At 44.9% G+C, this 15,247-nt stretch overlaps 1 protein-coding gene across 6 annotated transcripts in view; it reads right to left on the reverse strand.

Annotated features, from left to right (window-relative positions):
• LOC105490300 (EEF1A lysine methyltransferase 1) overlaps positions 1-15,247 on the reverse strand; it is a 146,983-nt gene that overhangs the window by 98,158 nt on the left and 33,578 nt on the right. For 4 of the 6 annotated variants that reach the window (XM_071081684.1, XM_071081687.1, XM_071081683.1 and 1 more), the window contains exons 3-4: positions 12,605-12,687; positions 6,596-6,876 (exon numbers count right to left, since the gene is read on the reverse strand). In XM_071081684.1, coding sequence (XP_070937785.1) covers positions 6,596-6,876; positions 12,605-12,687 — 364 coding nt within the window. Of the gene's footprint in view, positions 1-3,092; positions 4,031-6,595; positions 6,877-12,604; positions 12,688-15,247 lie in introns of all 6 variants that reach the window. The other 2 variants (XM_071081686.1, XM_071081685.1) reach the window with 1 other exon arrangement.

A 15,247-nucleotide genomic window follows, 5' to 3' on the forward strand; every position in this document is an offset into this window, starting at 1 on the left:
GTGGGTGCCTGTAGTCCCAGCTACTCAGGAGGCTGAGACAGGAGACTTGCTTGAACCAGGGAGGCAGAGGTTGCAGTGAGCTGAGATCGTGGCACTGCACTCCAGTCTGGGTGACAGAGCAAGATTCTGTCTCAAAACAAAACAAAACAAGCAAACAAACAAACAAAAAAACCTGACAAAATAATAAAGAAATAAAACAAAATGTAGAACTTTAACTGGGCAGCAGCTTTTAAATATAATATGTTGAAATTAGAGGTGGTGGCTAAGCTTGGGAAGGTACTGTTTCAAAACAAGATCTTTTTGGGACAAAATTTTTTTCTCTTGCTAAAACTGAAGGGTTTTTTTTGGTGGGGGGGTGTTGCAGAGATGGGAGGTTGGTATTGTGTTTTATCAAACAAATAAGGAAGTTTACTGGCTAGATAAATTGTGCCAGCCAAAGTTCAGTGACATCTCCCTCCCTACTCCCAGATCCACTTGGTTTATTTCACACATTTCCCTCCATGCCTTTCATTCCCAGGATTTGTGGGGGGGCAACACATGATATTGCACATTTCAGAGCTTCTTCCCCTCCTCCCAGAAAAGTGCATGTTTCCTTCACATGAATTCTACCTGGAGGATTCTGTGGCAGCCTTTGGAATGGAGGTGCTTTGCTGGTTCCTGAAGATCGTTTCCAAGTGACAGTATTTCAATTATATACTTGTTCTACAAAAATGGAATCATTTGGGAACAGAAATCCAAAAACACTCTGCAAATACCAACAGTTCCACAGTCAGGGGCCAGTTATCTCATTATGTCTTACCGCATCTCTTCCAGCAGGGCAAAGGGGGGAAATGGTCATTTTTAGTAACTGGTGCCAGCTCTGATTTTAGGAAGGAATGAAAGGAGGAGTACGGAAGCCCCATCTGAAATGTGGTCTTCAAGTTCCCACTGCCTTTCATCTGTTCTTGCCGTTCAGGCCCTCATCACCCCAGACACACATCTGAAGAGTTTCTGAGAAGTGCTGGAATTTTGTTAGCAAAACAGAAATTATTCTTCTACCCTTCCCACGAATCAGGAAGGACTTAAAAAGACGTGGATTAAAAACATTCCTTTTAACCTCTGCAGTGCTTTGCTAAGGTACAGGCGGTGAGGGAGCCTTGGGGATTCCAGATGGCATGACAACTGTGGCATCACCCAGCCCAACGCCTCCCACCTAATTAACCGCCCAAAGGAACATACCAGGCCTAATGAGTTTTTTTAAATATAAGGTTGCAGAGGTATAGATGGCCTTTTATGAAACCTAGAAGTGGATCATATATGAACACAGATTTGCTAAAATCAAAATCACACCAGGGTCCAAAGCCATGAAACATGTTGGCTGCTTATTAAACAAAAAATGCCGTCACTTCATTTCATAAGCCTCCTAACTTACAATGTTTGTACATTTTTTGATAGGAATCCAACTTTGTCCCTTCTCTCCCTCACCTCCTGTGAAAAAATAAGGTTTCTCTTCAACTAAACGCTGGATTTATAGGACAACTACAATTCTGTTATTTCTAGACTACTACTCTCCCACAGTTCCTAAGTTAAACATTGCATTTCTGTACATAGTTTGTTACTACAATTTAACAAATTACACACAGAGCAAACTACATATGGAAATAATAAGGTAGGGGTTATTTTTTAAAGAACACTTATTGAATACTTAACAAAGGCCAGGTGCCTGTACAGTGATAAAAATACCAATGTCTCATAAAAAGAGTGATTTTTTTTTTGAGATCGAGTTTTGTTCGTCACCCAGGCTGGAGTGCAATGGCACCATCTCAGCTCACTGCAACCTCTGCCTCCGAGGTTCAAGTGATTCTCCTGCCTCAGCCTCCCGAATAGATGGGATTACAGGCGCCCGCCACCATGCCCAACTAATTTTTGTGTTTTTAGTAGAGACGGGGTTTCATCATGTTGACCAGGCTGGTCTTTAACTCCTGACCTCAGGTAATACACCTGCCTCGGCCTCCCAGAGTGCTGGGATTTCAGGTGTGAGCCACCACACTGAAAAGAGTGATTTTTAAAGTAAATTAAATGTTGTCCAGAAGTCGGGCAGCTGAGGGCTAAGCAGCAGCAAAAAAGACCAGGCCTGTCCTCCAGGCTTCCCTGACCCAGGCCTCCTCTCTGGCTTGGTCACGACAGATTGGGTTTTGCTCTAGTGGGTAATAAGCCCATGGTTCTATGACACAGGCTTATTCCTGGTTCTCCTCGCATCCCTGGCAGGTGGGCGGTGGCCCTGCTCCAGTCACAGCCAGAGGCTGGAAATGACACATCACTTCCTTTCACATTTTGGGGTTTTTTTGTTTTTGTTTTTGAGACAGGGTCTGGCTCTGTCATTCAGGCTGGAGTGCAGTAGTGCATCACGGTTCACGGCAGCCTCGCCCTCTTGGGCTCAGGTGATCCTCCCACCTCAGCCTCTCAAGTGGCTGGGACTACAGAAGTGTGCCACCATGCCCAGCTAATTTTTTAATTTTTTTGTATTTTTGGTAGAGACAAGGTTTCACCATGTTGCCCAGGCTGGTCTCGAACTCCTGGACTCAACTGATCCGCCTTCCTTGGCCTCCCAAAGTGCTGGGATTACAGGCACGAGCCACAGCAGCCACAGTACCCGGCCATCTTTCACATTTTGTTGGCCAAAGCAAGTCTTATCAGGTGGGGAAGTATAATCCTTTCCCAGAAAGAGGGCATTAATTTTTTGGAAAGTTTTTATTTTGAAATGATTGTAGATTCCCAGGAAATTGCAAAAATATACTGATAGGTCTCATGCCCTACACCGAGTTTACCTAATGGTAACATCTTACATAATTATAGTGCAGTGTCACAATCAGAAAATGGACACCGGCTCAACCCACAGACCCCATTCCAAGTTCAACAGTTTCACACGAGCTCATCTCTGTGTGGTTCTATGCGATGCTGCCACATGGCACGTTCATGAAGCCACCACCACAGACAAGACAAAGAACACGCCACCAGCAAGGAGAACTCCCCTTTGTGGGCCACCCATCCCCTTCGCCCCATCCTGATGCTCCCCCTGCACCCACGAATCTCTCCTCCCTAGAATGTCATACCTAGAATCATCCAGTGTGTGGCCTGTGCGGCGCAGCTCTTCCATCAGCATCACGCCCTCGAGACTCAGCCATGCTGCGTGTTCACTTCTGATTGCTGAGACGTGCTCTGGGGTATGCACAGAGGCATATTTTCTGAACAGTTGAGAATCTAGCACTCTCGTCCCAGCTTCATTTTTTGGTCCTGGTGTTTGGTTTACAAATGGGTCTTTCATTTTCTCAGGCAGTTCAGAGGGAGGGTGCTGAGTCTGAGCCATGTGGGGAGGGCACCTGGGCACCTGTCATCCCTCGCAGCCCACCTAGAACCTGGAGGAGGAGAGCTCCAAGAGGCATTCAGATGCTAGTTATTGGATTATTGCCTTTTTTCATGGAGGCAAGTCTGTGTCCTTGGAGGGCTGGGGTGGGACATGGGGGTGGGGGTCCTCACAAGCCCTAGGATGCTACCAGACTGCTCTGGCCCAAGGCAGAGGCCAAGATCCTGTCTCATTCAGGAGCCCTTGGGCAAGCCACGCAACTGTTCTGCTGTTTTGACATATGTTAAACGAGGAGAGTACATCAGGCAGGTTCTAAGGTTTCTTCCAACTCGAATTCCATGAATTCAGGTTGGCAGAAGACTGAGCTCTAGGGAGGCCAGGCCCTCCCTAAGGAAACAATAATGAAGGTCATGTACTTTATTTTGAAAATCAGGCAAGGTCGGCTCCAGTTTGGGGGGAGGGGAAGAGAGTATATATTTTAAATCTACTAGGAAAATGCAAAAAGGGGAATGTGACAGGGTTCCTTCCCGTGTTATGTCACCATCTGTAATTAGATCCCACAGTCCAGCCCAGAATCATAATTCACATAACAGCGGAACTCATTTGCCAAGTTCCGGGTGTGTTTTGGAACAAACGTGCACATCTTCACTCCAAGGAGCTCTGCTGCCTGTTCTTCCATGATGGCACCTGAAGAGAACAAAGCAAATGAATCCAGAGAGTGACACCCAGCCGGAGCTCAGTGTGTCCTGAGCTGTGAGAGGGGCTCTAGGTGAACCACCGGTGGCAATTAGTTGACAATTCACAAGTAGGGGGAGGGAGCGAGTCTTCTTTACATTCCGTTTCACCTTCTCCAATATTTTTGCAATTTAATATATGTGTGCAAAACACACACATATATATGCAAAGCAAAAATAACTACTAAAAACTAGCATTTCCCAACGTTGAGCCAAGACTCTTTTTTCAGTAATATCCAATCTTGCAAACACAGGTGCGAATGTATTCCCACTCCCTTTTGCCACCTCCTCCCAATTTCTCCCTGCCCTGGGCCCACCGCACACAGCCAGCTACCCTGTGACATCCCCGCAGGAGGTGGCATCCACAGCCCTGACTCCTGTCCTCTTTTCTCCTCCACACTCGAACACAGCAAGCTCTCTCAACTTCATCTTCAAAGTATCTCTTTGACGCCACCGCCCTCCCTGGGGTGCAGCAACAGCCCGTGGTGCCAAGGTTCACGCGCCCCAAAACCTCGGTCAAGTTAAAGCGAACGTCTTACGTCTTCAGACAATTTGCGCCCCGTCGCCTCGGGCTTCCGAAGAAAACCCCAATGCCCACGGTCCCCTCTGTTAGGCACTGGGGGCCTCCTGCCCCGACTCTGCCCTCCCGGGCCGCTGCGGCCGTGGCTCCTGACCCCTCAGCTCCCTGGGGCAAAGTGCAGGTGCCCGGGTCTCTGTTACTCTTCTCAGGGTTAGTGCTTCCAGTCTTTAGTCTATTTTATTATTATTTTTTTAAAGTATCCCCTGAAACTAAAATGCACACTCCATGAGTCCAGAGCGCTGCCTGCCGGTACACAGAGCGGTGCACAGAGTTCAAGGAAGCAATGAAGTGAATAAGCGCGCAGGCAACCATGGCATCTGTGCGAACAGGGCGCCCCTCCCCACACTCCAGCTCCAGAACATCGAACAGCTCCCCGTGGCCCCACTCCCGGCCCAGCCCTGTTCCCAGCAGGGTGCCCAGGGTACAAACGCAGCCCAGAGTGACTGGGGTATAGCGTCCATAACAGCACTCAAGGGTGTGGACACCACAGGTGCCCAGAAGTAAAGAGATGGGTCAGTTGGTAAGGTTTCAGTTCTCAGATTTTTTTTTTTTTTCTTTGAGACAGTCTTGCTCCGTGCCCAGGCTAGAGTGTAGTGGCACCATCACAGCTCACTGTAGTCTGGACCTCCAGAGATCAAGCAATCATCCCACTGAGAGGTGAAGCCAGCTGGACTTCCTGGGTCTAGTGGGGACTTGGAGAACTTTTCTGTCTAGCTAAAGGATTGTAAACGCACCAATCAGCACTCTGTAAAAACACACCAATCAGTACCCTGTGTCTAGCTAAGGGATTGTAAACGCACCAATCAGCACTGTGTAAAATGGACCAATCCGCACTGTGTAAAATGGACCAATCAGCACTCTGTAAAATGGACCAATCAGCAGGATGTGGGTGGGGACAAACAAGGGAATAAAAGCTGGCCACCCCCCAGCCAGCAGCGCAACCGGCTGTTGTCCCCTTCCATGGTATGGAAGTTTTGATTTTGCTCTTCAGAATAAAGCTTGCTGCTGCTCACTCTTTGGGTCTGCACCAACTTTAAGAGCTATAACACTCACCACGAGGGTCTGTGGCTTCATTTCTGAAATCAGTGAGAGCACCACCCCACCACGAGGAACAAACACCAGAAATGCCACTTATAAGAAGTGTAACACTCACCGCGAGGTCCACGGTTTCATTCTTGAAGTCAGTGAGACCAAGAACCCACCAGAAGGAAGACACTCCAGACACACCACCTCTATCTCCCAAATGGCTGGGAGGCCCACATAACCACACCTAATTTTTAAAATTTTTGTAGAGATGGAGTCTTGCTATGTTGCGCAGCCTGGTCTAGAATTCCTTGCCCCAAGGTTTCCTCCCACCTTGAAGTTCTCAGATTTACTCTATTGAATTTTACTGTATCTGCCTTAAGTATATCAAATCCAGCCTGGTTGCACACACCTGTAAGTCCCAGCTACTTGGGAGGCTGAGGTGGAAGGAATGCTTAGCCCAGTGGTTTGAGGTTACAGAGAGAAAAAAAAGGTATATCAATCTCACCAGTAGGAAAAATCTTCCACATTAACCCAATCTAATGTCTACTCTGTAACCTTAGGCAATTCACTTAAACTCTATAGATTCTAAATTTCTCTTTGATAAAGTGTAGAGGCTGGATAAAATACCACTACTACTGATAATGGTACGTAAAAGTAACAGCTGGCGTTCATCAAGCAGTCACCATGCATCAGACCCGGTGTTGGGTACTTTGTGTCACTTAATTCTTTAGGATCCTTAATGGCAGAGTATTATCAGTCCTAGTTTACAGGTGAGGAATCCAGGGCACAAAGAGTTAAATAACTTGTTCACAAGTCACACAGGAGGTGGTGGACTCAGGATTTCTTCTTGACCCTTAAGACCCGAATAGCCACTGTCAGTGACTTTCATGAGATATGAAATGCAGCACCTACCTGTGCACAGCAGAATCTTGCCCCGTGTCAGGTACTTGATGGTTTCTGATGTTTTTCTGAGACATTCCTCCGAAAGATAGGGAGGATCTGCTATTACGATGTCAAAACTATGTGCAGCAATTCTTTCGGGTAAGTCCAATGGATTATTGTAATCATAGAAAATAAACTCCTCTCCATACATGGCAAATCTTTTGTCATATTCAAAGATATATACAGTAAAGTTTTCTCTGCACAGCTCTCTGAGTTTCTGGTAAACACTAGGGGCACTCACACATGCGATTCTAGGAGACAAAATGAACACACTCATGAAACATCTTTAATAGAGAGATTACGGTGTTAACAACTACTTCACTAAAAAACACACAGGTCTGAGTGCTCAGATTTTCTTACAGGAAACAATGCAAACTGGTGTAATAGTCAATGTTGAGAAAAAACTTTATAGTGTCTCACTTTTGAGGAATCTGGTACTTAAAAGTCTGTAACTTATAATTTTTTTTTTTTGAGATGGAGTCTCACTCTGTTGCCAAGGCTGGAGGGAAGTGGCGTGATCTCGGCTCACTGCAACCTCTGCCTCCCGGGTTCAAGCGATTCTCCTGCTACTCCTTCCGAGTAGCTGGGATTACAAGCACGTGCCACTGCGCCTGGCTAATTTTTTTGTATTTTTAGTAGAAATGGGGTTTCATCATGTTGCTTGGCTGGTCTTGAACTCCTGACCTCAGGTGATGTGCCTGCCTCAGCTTCCCAAAGTGCTGGGATTATAGGCCTGAGCCACCGCGCCCAGCCTATAACTTATAACTTTGAGATATGAAAGACTATAGTTTTTATAGTGAAAAATGTAAAATAGCAGGAACACATTATGACAAAATTTAGATTGAAGTTAACCCAAAGCCTAAATTTACCTATTATTTTCATGCTATGCCTTTGATATTTATTTTAAGTACTTTTTGTCCCAACTAAATACTATAAAGTCATTTTGTAATATTCATGATCTTGAAAGATAAACCCAAATAGCTCCCCAGCTCACTCCAGTTCTCCACAAAGATACATTAAAATGCGATCTCACTGCAGACAAGCTGTTCTGAATTTCTGCTTTGCTTCTTTATTGTATAAGGAAATTAAAGTATCTATCTCATTACAGCAGCCCACAGTTTATGAATGGGTAGCGTTCCAAGAGTTAACTGTGGAACTGTGAAAACCAACTGCTGGCCGGGCGCGGTGGCTCATGCCTGTAATCCCAGCACTTTGGGAGGCCCAGGCGGGCAGATCACAAGGTCAGGAGATCGAGACCATCCTGGCTGACACGGTGAAACCCCGTCTCTACTAAAAATATAAAAAATTAGCCGGGCATGGTGGCGGGCATCTGTAGTCCCAGCTACTTGGGAGGCCGAGGCAGGAGAATGGCGTGAACCCAGGAGGTGGAGCTTGCAGTGAGCCGAGATAGCGCCACTGCACTCCAGCCTGGGCAACAGAGTGAGACTCTGTCTCAAAAACACAAAATAGATAAAATAAAAATAAAAGCAACTGCCGAAAAGCTTAGAAGTAACCTAAACATGGAATTATTGAGTTGACTGTGATACACCTATTTTTTTTTTTTTTTTTTTTGAGACAGGGTCTCACTCTGTTGCTCAGGCTGGAGTGCAGTGGCATGACCTCAGCTCACTGAAACCTCTGCCTCCCAGGTTCAAGTGATTCTCCTGCCTCAGCCTCCCGAATAGCTGGGATTACAGGCACCTGCCACCACACCTGGCTAATTTTTGTATTTTTAGTAGAGACGGGGTTTCACCACGTTAGCCAGGCTGGTCTTGAATTCCTGACTTCATGATCCACCTGCCTCGGCCTCCCAAAGTACTGGGATTACAGGCGTGAGCCACTCTGCCCGGCCACTAATTTTTTATATTTTGTTGCAGAGATGTGGTTTTGCCACGTTACACAGGCTGGTCTCAAACTCCAGAGCTCAAGCCATCTGCCTGCCTTGACCTCCCAAAGGAGGCGTGAGCCACCGTGCCCAGCTGGTATGCCTATTACAATGGAAAGTTCTGTGGCCATTTAAAACAGGCTGAAGCAGCCCTCTCTCTGCTGATAAGGAATGATCTCTTAGATATATTCAAGGAACAGAACAGTGTAAAGTATGCTTTCCTGGGAGTGGGGATATATGCTTATAGTTATACAGGTGACCTCTATCCAAGAGACAGTGACCATGGCTGCCTCATGGGAGAGTGCCTGGGGGACGTGGATACAATGGAGAAGAGATTGACCTTTTCTCACAATTCCTTTGTCACGTTTGGATTTTTATATGTGCATATATTGTCATTCAAAAAAGGACCTAATTTAAAAATTACGCTCAGCTTTAAAAATATGTGATACATTTCTTAACAGAGACAAGGTACCCATCTTAGGTACCCATGCCAGGCTAAGCAGGCTTCTCAGCCCAAAGACACTGCAGCAGATAACAGAACCAGTGACATCACATAATGCTTCTATGGAAACATGTGTTCCTGCTGGCAGGACACAACTCTCCCTGCACGGCAGCTCTGGATCAGTGCGGTGGGAGGGGGAAAAGAAGCTGGAGTACAGTGGGATTATAGCCTGACTGTGCTGACAGAGAATGAACTGCAACCAAGGATTATATACGCACACTATGAAAACATCTTCCGATAAAGAAGGTGAAATAAAGATATTTTCAGACAACAAAATTGCCTCCAGCAGGCGTTCCCTGAGAAATCCACCTGAAGGATGTACTTCAGGTAGGACAGTGGTCCAGGATGCAAGAAGGAATGAGAGCAGAAAGACTGGTGGGTCTGGTGGGGATGGTGGTGGTTACCTGGCAGCAGTGGGATCAGAGAACCTATGTTGAAAGCCCAGCTTTGCCACTTCCCACGGGGTGACCTTCTGCAAGTAGCTGAACCTCTGGTCTCAGTGTCTGTCTTTAAACTGGAGAGTGTAACAGGAACTAATGCACAGAGATGTGAGGATAGAATGAGATGACCCTGACAACACACTTACAGCAGGAGAGGGCACACAGTAAGCACTCAAGAAATGCAGCTCCTACTCATCTTTAAAATGATGACTCAGTTCCTATGAATACTGAAGTTGACTTTCAGATGAGATTAAAAGTTGCTTCCAAGGCCCTCGTATTAGTGGCAAAAAGGAAAGTATATGTAAAAGCAGTGTCACTAAGAAAAACCTACTAAACGACTACATATAATCAAAAAAAGAAAAAGAACAGTGAAAAGAAAAATGGAAGATTTCCCACTACCGATGGCAGACTGAACACATTCACGTAAATGTGCTCCCTCACGAAAGCCCACTAAAAACAAGAGTGCGATTTCATGTTGTCTTATTTAGGAATACAAGAACAAAAACCAAGGGGCGTGTCAGCGGAGACTAAAGCAATCACGCTGAGGAAGCGGAAGAGCAGATGGGTGGGTAGTGGGGCTCGGCAGACCTGCAATGGCCGAATCCTGCACTGGCACCCGGAAAGCTGAGAAACGCCCTGGTTCACGAGGTGGCACACGTAAGGGCTCAGGAAGCCACAGAACTCGGTAACTCAAGAAGCAGAGGTGAAGGTGGGGCCAAAACTGGGAGGTTTCACTGAAAGGCCTATTTTAAGAAGCATTCTTTCTCAGGATTATCTGCTATATCCCAAAGCCTGCCTCCCCATGACGGTGGCAGAGAACTGGAGGGATGTTTTCTGGATGGAGGGATGCTTGGAAGGAGGATGCCAGGCACAGTGGATGATGATGTGCTGTGTGGAAATTAGGAGGATTAAGTTAAACGCAGTGGACGATGAAACTTCCAGCCTTTCAGTCACATGCCTCCAAGGATGATGTCAACTAGATGTGTAACTTCCAGTCAGGAATTAGGAGGACCTTCCCTGGACCACTGACAAAACTACAAGAAAAGTCTTAGACACAGGGGTTCCCTAAGAGAATGGCTCATTCAGATGCTCCAACTGTAGAGATCAAAGCAGATGAGGCTCCCAGTTTTCGAGTGCCCCAGCCTTCAATGTCCACAGACACTTAAGGAACACAGATTAGATAAATATATCACATGAAATTAACAAACAGAAAAAGCATTTTGAGGTAAACAGAGACTATAGAGGGAAAAGAGAACTTTAAAAAATTCTGTAATATCCTCAGAAGGATGAAAAGACACCCAAAGACCAAAAAAAACAGAGCTGCAGACAATTCCAAGCATGGTAGCAGGTATGGTAAACTCAGTAGAAAGTTTAGAAGATAAAGTTGAGGAATTCTCCCAGAAAGTAAAGAGACAATAAATAGAAAAAGAAGAAAATTAAAAGATCAGGTACACTATTCAAAGAAGTTCCAAAAAGAGGAACAGAAAAAAAAAAGTGGAGAAAGAAATCAAAAAAATAATGTAAGATAATTTCTTAAACGGAAGGACATGTGTGTTGAGGATGAAAGGCGCTCCAGTACCCAGGACAACAGATAAAAACTCCACAGTGAGGCACATTGAATACTGGGGATGGATAGAAAAAAGCAAGTTTCCTATAAGAAATCAGAATGCTACTGGATTTCTCAACAGCATGTATGGAAGTTTGGAGACAATGGAGCAACGCCTTCAAAACCTGGAATGTGCTGTCCAACAAAACCATCACAATCAAGAGGAAGGGTAGGAAAACAGCATTTTCAGACATGAAAGGTTCTAAAAACTCCCCTCCTACGTGCCTTTTCTGTAGCAGCTATCGGAGGAGGTACGCCACCATGATAAGGCTGTAAACTTAGGATGGGGTACGGGAAATAGGGAATCTAGAAGGAAAGACAGGTATAAGGACTCCAGCATGATGATGAAGGGAGATACCAAGAAAAGAGGTGGAGCAAAACCAGCGTGAGACCATGCAGACTGGGACAGGTGGCAGAGCCCTGGGAACAGGTTTTTTTTAAAGAAGTTGAAATATGTTTGAACTTACTGATAGGATATTTAGACAGAGAGTTCGGGGGTTAATAAGGGATATGGATATAGAATACATTAAGCCTTTTAGAACCCTTTGGCTTTTTTTTTTTTTTTTTTTTTGAGACAGAGTCTTACTCTGTCTCTCAGGCTGGAGTGCGGTGGTGTGATCTTGGCACACTGCAACCTCTGCCTCCCAGGTTCAAGCAATTCTCCTGCCTCAGGCTCCTGAGTAGCTGGGATTACAGGATGCACCACCACGCCCAGCTAATTTTGTATTTAGTAGAGACGGGGTTTCACCATGTTGGCCAGGCTGGTCTCAAACTCCTAACCTCAGGTGATCTGCCTGCCTTAGCCTCCCAAAGTGCTGGGATTTCAGGCATGAGCCACCACGCCCAGTCACCATTTGACTCTTTATATGCATGCAAAGTTCTGATAAAAGTAAAAACCAGGCTGGGCGTGGAGGCTCACGCCTGTAATCCCAGCACTTTGGGAGGCCAAGGCAAGTGGATCACAAGGTCAGGAGTTTGAGACCAGCCTGGTCAATATGGTGAAACCCCGTCTCTACTAGAAATACAAAAATTAGCTGGGCGTGGTGGCAGGTGCCTGTAGTCCCAGCTGCTTGGAGGCTGAGGCAAGAGATCGCTTGAATCCAGGAGGCAGAGGTTGCAGTGAGCCAAGATCGCACCACTGCACTCCAGCTTGGGCGACAGAGCGAGACTCCATCTCAAGATAAATAATTAATAAATACATACATACATACCAAATTAACGAAAAAGAAAACCTATATTCTTAAAACTTCAAAATGGTCAAACATTAAGATTTTCTCTTTTGAACTGAACTCTATAAGGATAAGAAACAGGTTACAAAATGTTAAAAGGAAAAGAGATAAGACCTTCCACAATGAATAGGTTTCTGAGTGGGTCTCTAAACCCAGTGTTGAAGCAGGTCTTAATCTGTCATGTGCTGCAAACCATGATCTACAATATTTGCAGATTATAGTTCAGACTTCTTACAAACCATCTGTCATCCAAAAAGGACATTCAAAATATTCCATTAGATTAGAAGCCAAAAAGAGAAACAAAATTTGAATCTCACCTGCCACCTTCTCCTACAGCTGCAATTGCCTCCTGTGCAAGTCGCAGAGCAGTTTCCTGACTATACCAAAACTGGCTCAACTGCTGTAACAGAGAAATGGGTTGATAACATTTTAGAACTGGCATAAGCTTTGTTCTTTTAATTTGTATCTACTATACCAGTGGACAGATAGTTTTAAAATTTTTTTCTTTTGAAAATTAATTTTTCTTTGAAATTACTTTAAATTAATACAAGCCCTTAATGAATGAATGGAATCCAGGCATTGAGTATCAATGGCTATTAACACCACAAAAGGAGACAACCAGTGTTTCTCCCGATAGAACATACCCCTACCTTTGTATGAGTTTTGCCAAAAAAAGAAAATAGAACTTGAATCTAAGCTTCTAGGTTCAACTAGCAATGAAAAGAATTACAAACACAGAGGATGGAAGAATGAGTTCACTAACACCAGAGAATACAATCAGCAAAATCCAGACTGTGCTCCTTGCCCACAGCCTCATCTTACCTTATGCATGTTTCCTGAATTACTTGTTTTTCCCTTGGGGGCAAGTTTGTTTTTCATCTTGCTCCTTCTGTTTCATGCTGATTGATGATTTTAGAAAAATTTTAGTGATCTTTAATTATCTATTCATAGTTATAAATTAAGCAGGAGTTTAATGGAAGAAGTAGCGTGGTTTTCCTCTGCAATCATACAAACCTATTTCTCCAACAGGCCTCTCTCTTCCCTGAATGGCAGGCTGGGGGCAGCTAGTTGCATGGGGCATGCCAACTGGGGGTTCTCTGCTTTAAAAATCTGCCCTGTGTGGAAACAACTCAAATGCCCATCAACTGATGGACGGACAGAAAAAATGTGGTACATCCATACAATGAACTACTACTTGGCCATAAAAAGGAAAAGAGTACTGATATACGCTACATGGATGAGCCTTGGAAACATTACACTGAAGGAAAGAAATCAGACACAAAAGGCCACATACTGTGTGATTCCATTTATATGAAATGTCCAAAGTAGCAAGTCTACAGAGACAGAAAGTGGATTAGTGGTTGCCAGGCGTTGGGAGAATTGGGGAATTAGGAGGTGACAGCTGAAGGACATAGGGTGTCTTTTAGAAGCAAAGAAAATATTCCAAAATTGACTGTGGTGATAGTTGGACCTATCTGTGAATTTACTAAAAACCATTGACTTGCCGGGTGTGGTGGCTCACACCTGTAATCCCAGCACTTTGGGAGGCCAAGGCGGGTGGATCACCTGAGACCAGGAGTTCGAGCCAGCCTAGTCAACATGGTGAAACCCTGCTTCTACTAAAAATACAAAATATTAGCCGGGCATGGAGGCACGTTCCTGTAATCCCAGCTACTCAGGAGACTGAGGCAGGAGAATCGCTTGAACCCAGGAGGCGGATTACTTGCAGTAAGCCAAGATTGCACCATTGCACTCCAGCCTGGGAGACAGAGTGAGACTCCATCTCAAAAACAAACAAACAAACAAAACCATTGACTTCTCTACTTTTAAAAGGTGAATTTATAGTATGTGAATTATATCTCAACAAAACTGAGATCTGCTTAAATAAGGAGAGCTTTACTCAGAGTATGGAGGACTTTTGTGTACTTCCTTCCTGAATGGAGCTGACTTTTTCCTTCTTTCTATGCTATGGTGGAGCTCTGTAGTTATCTTAGATTCTGTGTCTCTTTCTGGCTTTCTTACCCAAATTAGGGCATCCCAAAGCAGACTCTCCAGTTTGTTTAGTGAAAAATCCTCAGGGATTCAGCCTGGAGGTGGGTACCTCCGATGCTATGTATGTCTTCTGGATATGATCAGAAGGGGAAGAGAGCAACTGGCCCAAAGATGTCAGCAGGCCATCCTTTAATTAATCACGCAGAAATCGGCCCATGAGCCACTTTTACCACTTACGTTCACAGCCTCTGAGTTTGGAACCCAGAGTCTCTGCTTCTTCTCTGGAAGACAGACTCTCATCTTTGCTCCAGTTCCCAGAGAGGCTGGTAGTTTTCTCTGCTCTTCCACAGACCATCTTACAACCACTTTTTTTCTTTCTTCCAGAAATGTACTGAAATTTCTGTCAATAGCATCCTTTGTTTCTTTGTTGTTTTTTAACATTGTAATTAATTTTTTTTTTTTTTTTTTTTTTTTGAGATGGAGTCTTGCTGTGTCGCCAGGCTGGAGTGCAGTGATGCAATCTCAGCTCACTGCAACCTCCATCTCCCGGATTCAGGCAATTCTCCTGCCTCAGCCTCCTGAGTAGCTGGGATTACAGGTGTGCACCACCACACCCAGCTAATTTTTGTATTTTTAGTAGAGATGAGGTTTCACCATGTTAACCAGGCTGGTCTCAAACTCCTGATCTCAAGTGATCTGACTGTCTCGGCCTCCCAAAGTGCTGGGATTACAAGCGTGAGTCAATGTGCCTGGCCTAATACTTTTATTACTTTTATGTTTAGCTCTTTAATCCACCTTGACTTTAATTCTGTGTATGGATTATAAGGATTGAATTTTTTTTTTTTCCAAATCTAGGATACATCAGGACTCAGTTCACACCTGTCACTTTCTCTGAGTGGGTTTCCTTGACTTCCCCTCCACCTCAAAAGTCTGGGGAGGTGTCCTTGCATTTTGCTCCCCATTTTGCT

Source organism: Macaca nemestrina, chromosome 16 (genome assembly GCF_043159975.1).
Source record: "Macaca nemestrina isolate mMacNem1 chromosome 16, mMacNem.hap1, whole genome shotgun sequence".
NCBI lineage: Eukaryota > Metazoa > Chordata > Mammalia > Primates > Cercopithecidae > Macaca > Macaca nemestrina.